The sequence below is a fragment of the Helianthus annuus genome, chromosome 3, assembly GCF_002127325.2.
Source record: "Helianthus annuus cultivar XRQ/B chromosome 3, HanXRQr2.0-SUNRISE, whole genome shotgun sequence".
In the NCBI taxonomy this organism is placed as follows: domain Eukaryota; kingdom Viridiplantae; phylum Streptophyta; class Magnoliopsida; order Asterales; family Asteraceae; genus Helianthus; species Helianthus annuus.
In genome coordinates this window covers 15,386,058-15,395,297 of record NC_035435.2, presented here as the reverse complement: position 1 = coordinate 15,395,297, position 9,240 = coordinate 15,386,058, and the positions used below count along the sequence as shown (strand labels likewise).

The window sequence follows — 9,240 nt, the reverse complement described above, 5'->3', positions numbered from 1 at the left end:
CACACAAACCCTAGAAGCTTTGCTCTCTATCTCTCTCGGCTGCTTGAACCCGACGGCACCAAGGAGCACTCTTGCCCGGATCACACACCTCACTTGTAATCGGTTAGTGTATTACCTTTGGATTTGTGATTTCTGTTGTGCTATACGTGTTACTTGATGTTATCCGGTTGGAATTGTATGATGAACAATAGTGGTTACAAGATAATATGTTAGGAATCGGGTTGAATGTTGATAAATGTAATCGGCTTCATGTTTGTTGTGAATCGGATAATTTGGATGATGATATCAGATTGTACGTGTGCTAATCGGCTGATGTGTGTTCATGTATGGATGTTATGCAAAATTGTTAAGTTAATGTGTATGCTAGTAATCGGACCGGATCATGCGAATTGTTAATGTTGTTCATATGGAATTAATTAGGGTTCTTATGAAATTGTGTTGCAATTATCCTATTTGATCGATATCATGCTGATGATTTGTTGAAAATTATGTTAATTGATCTGGTTACCGAAACTGACCAAACTGTTAGCTGAAATCACGGGATTTAATTGACTAAAGTATGGAAATCAGTTACACGTCCGGTTGCGACTCGGATTGCGAGTCGGAACCCCACTCGAGACCACAACCGCACGAACCGCAACCACGGTTGCGAGTCAGGTTGCGACTCGTAACCAGACCGGGATGAACCGAGACCATCGTTGCGACTCGCATCCAGCCGATACGACTCGAGATCCTCGTTGCGACTCGTAACCCCGTTGCGAGTCGAGACCATCATTCACACGCACACTGTTGGGCCTTCACTGTTACGGGCTCAATCTATTGAGCCCAATGATTTGATTGTGGGCTGTTTATTAATGGACTTGTATGTATTTGCTATTTGGGCCGATTGGGAATCTGGACTGTTTTGTATTGGGCTGCTTATGTCATTGGGCCGGGTATGATTGGACTTAGACAATTGGATCACGCATGCTATGTCTTATCTGCTTACGTGCGTACATGTATGCCATGACTATACGTGATTACTATATACGTGCTATATACGAACCTGACTCGTATAATAACCATGATAGGACGTGGTTGACCATTTACTTGCTACTTATATTCCTTGTGTATCTGCCGAGCAAACCAAGGTGAGTTCACACAGCCAAGGCATGGGATTCCTGGGTTGGGAATTGGGTTGGATATGATGAATGTGGAATGATTACTCGTACTTACGCATATACCAGACTATAGACCATCGTCCTCAGGTTAGTCAGGACACGTTACGTAAAGCCTACGTAACCCAGTACAATTGCCATATGTCTCCCGGGTCGGGAAGGACACGTTACGTAAAGCCTACGTAACCCAATACCATTCACTGGCTTCCAGGTCGGAAGGCCACGCTGCGTAAAGCCTACGTAGCCCCCACGCGTACCACTGTCCTCGGGGAAGGGCACGTCACGTAAAGCCTACGTGACCCTGTACGTTTTCCTGTTCTCGGTAAAGAAGAACACATGGTCGGAAGTTAGTCTAGTAAGTACCGTTAATGAGAAGCCCTCATTAGCCAGGATGAACATGGGAAGCCCCCACTAGTTAACTCACGCACTATGTTATGAACTTACTTTCTGTGAACTCGCTCAACTAGTTTGTTGATTATTTGCTGCATGCCTTGCAGGACCTTAGGTATACTTGGAGCTTGCACAAGGAAGGAGCAGGTCGTTGTGGGCAGATGGATCATGAACGTTATTGAACTTATAACTTTATTTGGGTTTACTTTACATTGCTTCCGCTACTTAAAACAGTATTTGGTTTTGAAACATCAATCATGTCATGGTGACTTACGTTAATTACTTTTATTATTATTAAATGCTATGTTTGATATGATTGATGGCTTGATCCTGGTCAGTCACGCTCCCAAGCGGTGGTACTCCGCGGGTGGATTTTGGGGGTGTGACACGAGTGACTAGTAATCGGTTTTGGGCTTTGGGCCGAGAACCTTTGGCCGGTTGGGCCTTTGGGCCGTAACCCCCACTCGAAACCCACTAAGGGTGCACACATTTGGAACTTGACTATAAATACACCACCCCTAGTTACTTGTTACCACTTTGTTGAACATTAGAACACACACACACTTTTATCTTCTCTCCCACTAGAACTCTAGCACACAAACACATCTCCAAGACTCTCGGATCCACTCGGTTGACACAAGAAACTCTCGGATTTGGACTTTGGATCAGCACACACACACACATCACCAACCGGTTAGTATTTTTATGGTTAATCTTGTTGTGCTTGTGATGTATGATAAAATGCATGAAATGATGTTTATTGTTAGTATTTCTTGATGATCATTGTTGAATGCTTAGTGATAGTATGTTCATATTATGCTTGTGCTTAAATAGATGCATGAATGAGATGATGTCTTATGTATGTTAAAAAGTTTAGTGTTGGAATGTGTTCATGTACTAAATAGAGTTTAAACTACTAGATTTGATGATTCATGAAATCGGTTTACATATGTCATGAAATCGGCTAAGGAGTATGTTTGTCATGTTAGGATGCATGCTAGTAAATTGCATCTTGATGGTTGTTCATAGTTTTGATTGAATAAAGGTTGAATACTTGATGAATATGGGTTTGAATGTGTGAAGAACACTTTAAATGATAGTTGAAGATTGAAAACCCTTGTGATTTTGATCCATCTTTGACCAATAACCTGATTAGGAAAACTGTTAGTGGAATGCTATTGGTTATTTCCGGATTTGGGCCTGATTATATTGTACCACTAATCTGACTACATCTGCATCAACACGTGAACTTGAAAACGACTGCTACCGACTCGCAATCACCTGGTTGCGACTCGCAACCACAGCGTGATGACTCGAGACCACGCGGTTGCGACTCGCAACCATAGCAGGACAAGCCGAAACCACAGGTTACGAGTCCCGTTGCGACTCGAGACCTCAGCTTGATGAACCGAAACCATGGTTGCGACACCGGTTGCGACTCGCAACCATCCATGATCAACACACAGCATGACTCGAGACCATGCTTGCGAGTCCGGTGGCGACTCGAGACCACACTTTGGGCCTAAGTTAGTGGGCCGGACTTATGAACTTCTGTGCTACTGTTGATGAGTTATTTGGGCCTGTTATCACGAGCCCAACTGTTTGGACTTTGAACTTGTGATTGACTATTACCTGTGAACTGTTACTGCTAAACGTGCTTGCCAAACGTGTCGAACATTTGTGCACTACTTGGTTCGAATCTGATTATACGTAATAACCGTGTTAGGACGTTATTGACTACTTGCGACTTGATTGACTTTCTGTGATTAACTGCCGAGCAAACCAAGGTGAGTTCACACCCCTTACAAAGCATGGGATTCCCTGGGTTGGGAACGGGATTCAGGAACGTGGGTTCCTCGTCTACCTTGGGTAGGACGTCAGTGGTTCAGGAATGTGATTCCTCGTCCGGATGGACGGATAAACGTACTAGACTAAAACTCTATCACGAAGTCCCTCCTTTTTGTATCGACTAATCGCCGGGCCAATGGCGAGCGGGTCATTAGTTAGATAGCGCTATTTAGGTCTGACAAGCCTCACACCGTGCCGCAGAGGGCGGGCGTGAACTAATGGATCTGGGGCACGTCAATGATGATAGACATTGATGTTTTTCAGGGCACATAAACATGACTACAGTCAGCAATCGATACGGTAACGAGTCTAGTATACACATGGGGTAGCCCCCACGGCTGGAGAGCCAGATGATGTACATGGGGTAGCCCCCACGGCCGAAATGCCTGATAACTACATGGGGTAGCCCCCACGGCCGGAGTGCCGGAGTAACTGGGAACGAACATGTCACGTTTTTTTTTAAATTATGGGGTAACCCCCACGGCAGGATGCCAGATAAAGTAAACTGTTTTCGAAACAACTAAAACGAACGCCCACCCGTGAACTCACTCAACTAGTTGTTGACTCGTTACTACATGCTTTGCAGGACCATAGGTACTCATCTGGAGCTTGCATGGAGGAGGATCGTTGTGGGACAGGGATTGCTACAAGACTATGTTAAACTTGAAACTTTTGGAACTTATGTTATAACTTTAAACTTATGCTTCCGCTTGCAACTTAACTTGTTTATTTTGAAACACCAATCGTGATGGTTAAACTTTTATAACTACTTATATGCTTGTTCAGTATGATTGGTGGCTGGATCCTGGTCAGTCACGCCTCCAAGCGGTAGTACTCCGCAGGTGGGATTTTGGGGGTGTGACAATATTTAACCAAAAAATCTAACTGAGTTTGGGCTAAAGGACATAACGTGTAGGATTTTGAAACATTAAGGACAAAACTCGTCAAATTTAAAGGTAAAGGACACCACCTGCAATTTGATAGAAACATAAAGGACAAAACTTGTAATTTACTCGAAAAAATTAAAAATAAAATGTTTACATGTGTGGTCCATATGTATGTTTTATGTAATTGGGTCGGATATCACCTAATATCATATCGGTTTTTTACCTCTTAGAAATCTATAAAACTAATCTCACATCCGTCTTAAATATATTAGGTTTCAGGTTTATCATCGGGTTCTGTTTCGATTTTATCTCCAATCATTCCTTTGGATTTAAGAGAGTCGCCAAACAATGAATCTCCTTGTCCAGTGGCGAAGCATGAAAATTTCCACCGGGAGGTCGGAATTCACCGGACCTAAAAGTTCTAAATAAGTAAAAAAAACAATTATAAAACCGGGAGGTCGAAAACGTATATACCTAAAAAAATTCTATACGAAACGTACATACATAACACTACTGAACGAAACCCCAACACCCCCCCTCCGCCCGCGGACCCTTGAAAGCTACGGCCCTGTCCTTGTCATGCCTTTAAGCAAAACATGTCCGCATGGAGTAATTATTAAATTAAAATCAAGTGTCATTGTCATTCACTATTGCCACAAAAATTATTATATATCTAGTATGGAATTGTAATTGCAAGTAGAACTAAATTAAGTTGCTAGGTCCTTGATCATCTCACCATATACATCATTATCATTACATACTAGAAGATGCAATTTCAACCGTTAATTGATTCAAGTTGTAATTTATTTTAGATGAGTTAAATTTACAAAATAGGAGTATCTTCTGGATGCGAGCGATGGAGAAAATAAGCACTATTCTTCGTAACGGGCCACTCAAATCCCATATATATGCCCTACTTATAAATGAGTTGATTTGGTTTTTTTCATCTCTTCGACGCAAATAAGCATCATCAACTTTTTTTCTAAAAAAATAATGAACAAATAATTAGTACTAATTTCAAGGACTATTTCAACTTATACAATTTTTGGATGAAAAAAGATTCTTCGATTTTTTTTTTCTAACAAAAACAACTAAGGTTATTAAAGACTTATAAGCGGGTCGATTGGCTTAAGAAATAGTAGTTGCAAAATGTCCCACCCAATTTCATACGCATCCTCCATTAGTAATGTAAATACAACAACAACAATAGTTTGGGATTGAGTTTGGGATAGCTTATTAACTTATTGGAGCTATTAAGTTAAATTTATTTGGAAAAGCTCTAAATCCTGGCTTTACAAAATGACTTATTGGAAAAGCTAATAAATCATTTCCAATCTCAATTCCAAACATTGTATAAATCTCATTAATAGTAAAGCTATAGACAAATTTACCTCCGTCCATAAGGATAGAGGAGGTATCTTTTAATAGGCTAAATAGTAGTAAATGGATCAATTTAGGTTATATTTTGCCTTAAATGAGCTAAATCACAAATTGAGAATATCTTTTAAATGCAAATAAGCAACATAATTTCTTTCTTTTATCAAAAACAATAAAGAAAATAAGTAATATTAGTTTCAATGTCCTATTCGATTCAAAATACATCACACATAGACTCATAAACGAGTTGATTTTCGTGTTCTCATCTCGAACGGGTGATATATATATACTTATAAACGAGTTGATTTTAGTTTGTTTCATCTCAAACGGGTCAAATAACAAGTTATGAATATTCTTTAGTTGCCAATAAGCATAAACCAACCAACATTATTAACAATGGCCCACTCAAAACCATATACACCACATACTCACTAGATATTTTATTCACAAGAAAACTCCAAACAACTACAAACTTACTAGATATTTTACCTACACAAAAAAACCAAAAGCTATTGGAGTTGGTCAAAGAAACAACTAATTGGGCCATCTTCTTTTCAAGACTAAATGCAATTATAGGCCCAATTAATTATCCAATACATGTTAACAAGTCATAATCTTTGTCATTATTATTATTAAAGATAATAATAATCTTCATCCAGTGGCGGAACCAAGAACTTTATTTCAGTGGGTTCGTTTTGATAGATTCTCACTATTTTTTTTTCAAATCATACAAAGTTCTCACTAGTTTTTTCCAGACCGAGTGGGTTCATATGAACCCACAAAACAGGGCTGGATCCGCCACTGTCTTCATCCCTGTGAAGCTACAGCCATTGGAGCAATTGGAAATTCATGTGTTGCTAGATTTAAATTGGAAACTTGCTCTTCTTCTTCCTCAGCATCCCAAAGAAACCGCGCGTAAGACGCCATAACGTAACTGTGTTACCATAAAACAAATGTTTCATTATGCTAAAACTTGAAATACTTGAAGTATATAAATTTGTTAATTTAGTATGAATAAGTGCATCATCTAACCAGTCGTCTGGCGAAGCTTTAACCGCTTGATCGAAGTAACTTCGTGTACGCGATGCATCCTTGTGCGTCTCCCAGATCAACTCAGCATACATTGATAGAGCAGTTCCATCATTAGGGTTAGCCAGTATTGCTCTGCTGCAGTATTCTTCAGCTTTCAAAACATCACCTCGCACCTGTTTCAAAATCGAAATCATCAATTAGAATCTTCAACTAGATAAATAGCTTACAAGAATTATGAATCTGGATCTAGTAAAGGAGTTTAGGGTGTAAACGAGCCAAACCGCTCGTGACCTAACGAGCTATGCAGTTAATGCGGTAAAATATCGGATATCAGTCAAGGACCGATTTTTTAGATATAGGTTATCTCGATGAGATATCGGTTGTTATCGGTAATTTTAATATAATGAAGCATTTATATATATACATATATAGCAATTTAACACTAATAATTCAGTGATATATCAGTTATATCGGTCAAAAATCGGTAATATATCGGTTATATCGGTCAATATCGCCGATATTATCGGTATCGATATTCTGACCGACATTTGACACCAATATTTTACTAGAGGACCAATATGACCGATATGTCACCGATATTAACTGTATAGCTAACGAGATCGACTACCTAATTAGATCTTGAATAAAGTCGAGATTAAATGAGCTTAAGCCAAAAAAATAAACTCAAAACGAGCCCGAGTCTAAGCCTGAGCTTCACTTACTTATCTTAAGTACTCGTTAAAAGCCCGAAATGAGCCGAGACTAAACAAGCTCTAGCCCAAACAATGCTAATTTAACAAAGAGCCCGGGCATGAGTTTCATTTACCGAGCTTGTTGAGTTTTATTTACCGAGCTTGAACTTAAACAAGATGTTATTAATACAATAAAAAATTATTTAATAAATTATATAAGTATTTACATAAATTAAACTCCTAAATTAAAACGAATATCAGTTCGAGCTCGACTCATTTACACCCGTGAATTAACACAAATATAGAAAATTGTAACATACCTCTTTCAAGTATTTGGCATAATTGGCAAGAATCAACGAGTTACCAGGATCCGTTTCAATCATATTCATATAATACACATCCGTACCATCACCACCACCACCACCACCACCACCACAGCCACCACCACCACCATCCACCACAACCGCCTCATCAACATCCAACCCAGAACTCGAAAACAACAACAACCCCTTGCTTTCAATCTCCTCCGCTTCCACATCCTCTTCAACCGACACAGACGAAAGCAAACTACTCGCACCACTCAGTGAATTCCGGCGTTTGGAGACTGAAAAACTGACCAGATCACTCTCCGATGAGGATCTGGAGATCTTCTTAGGCGAACCGTTTGATGAATGTAAGGAAAGTGTTGGTGATCTGAAGTTTTTATGGATGAAATCGGGTTCTGGTGATGATAAGAGGATTGGGTTTTGTTGTTGTTGGAGCCATGAATTGAGAGCGGGGTTTGATGAGCTTCTGAGTAGCATTTTGTAAAGATCTGATCTGATGGGAGATGTTGAAGGAATGAGTGATGAGATGGTTTTGTGATGAGGAAGAAGAAGATGATGAGTGAGAGTATTTATAGCGGGGATCTGAAGATGATCTTGACCGTTAGTTCTGTTTTGATGAGTGAACGCGGTTTTCATTCTCACTATCATGGTGTAGGAAAATTATAATTTCATTATTTTTGTTTGAGTTTAATATCCGTTTAAACTAAACGTTTCATTTTTTTCCTATAACATCAAAAATGTTTCACCGTTGTCATTTTATTCCATTAGTTTAACTTCATTCATTTTTTTGTTAACGAGAAAAGCAATTCGGTCATTTTATATGTAATTCTGTTAACTAGAAGGGTAATTCGGCTATATAAAATGACCGAATTGTCATTCTCATTAACAAAAAAAATGGATGAAGTTAACCCAGTGGACTAAAATGGCAATGGTGAAACCTTTTTAGATCTATAGACGAAAAATGAAACCTTTGGACTAAACTGTCAAAATGGCCCAAAACACAGGAACTAAAATGACATTTAATTCTTTCATTATTTTTGTTTTTTGATTTATAGATATTTTGTGCTTAAATTAAGCACACCATGTTGCTGTGATCGCATAAAAACATGTCAAATAGCATCAATGTCACACCATCGCGAGTGACCACCAACACTGAATTTGCGGCGTGTTAATGTAAAGAAATTAGACTAAAACATAAAATGTATAAAATAATAACTTAGTCGATCTAGGACTCGCACGTTATGACGAACATGTCAAACGGGAAAAAAATAAACGACGTAAAAACGTTGAACCACACACGCACGTTGCGTCGTGTTAACTCACAAAAGAACAAATCGTAAAACGAAACGTAAAAACGTTAAACCACCACACGCGAACGTTGTGCCCTGTTAACTCTCAAAATTCAGAAGGAAATGTAAAACAAAAAATTTACGAAAGATGAAAAGTATGAGGAACCAAAATTGAAAGCATAAAAGTTGCGAAGTTAAATTGTAAAAGATGAAAAGTGCAGGGTTAAAAGTAATTTATCAAA

The 9,240-nt window shown here is 39.0% G+C and overlaps 1 protein-coding gene across 1 annotated transcript; it reads right to left on the bottom strand.

Annotated features, from left to right (window-relative positions):
• Positions 1-6,032: 6,032 nt before the first annotated feature.
• On the bottom strand, positions 6,033-8,365 carry LOC110928658. Its single transcript, XM_022171676.2, has 3 exons — positions 7,704-8,365; positions 6,692-6,864; positions 6,033-6,593 (listed from the first exon to the last, which is right to left on the bottom strand). Exons 1-3 carry the CDS (start codon positions 8,355-8,357, stop codon positions 6,467-6,469), a joined length of 954 nt encoding a protein of 317 aa, XP_022027368.2. The 5' UTR covers positions 8,358-8,365; the 3' UTR covers positions 6,033-6,466.
• Between the last annotated feature and the right edge of the window lie 875 nt (positions 8,366-9,240).

Coding starts and splice junctions, on each gene's coding strand:
- LOC110928658 (XM_022171676.2), bottom strand. CDS start 8,357: ATGATAGTGAGAATGAAAACCGCGTTCACTCATCAAAACAGAACTAAC. Junction 6,865..7,703: donor ATGCCAAATACTTGAAAGAG/GTATGTTACAAT, acceptor ATTTTGAAACAG/GTGCGAGGTGATGTTTTGAA. Junction 6,594..6,691: donor AAAGCTTCGCCAGACGACTG/GTTAGATGATGC, acceptor ATGGTAACACAG/TTACGTTATGGCGTCTTACG.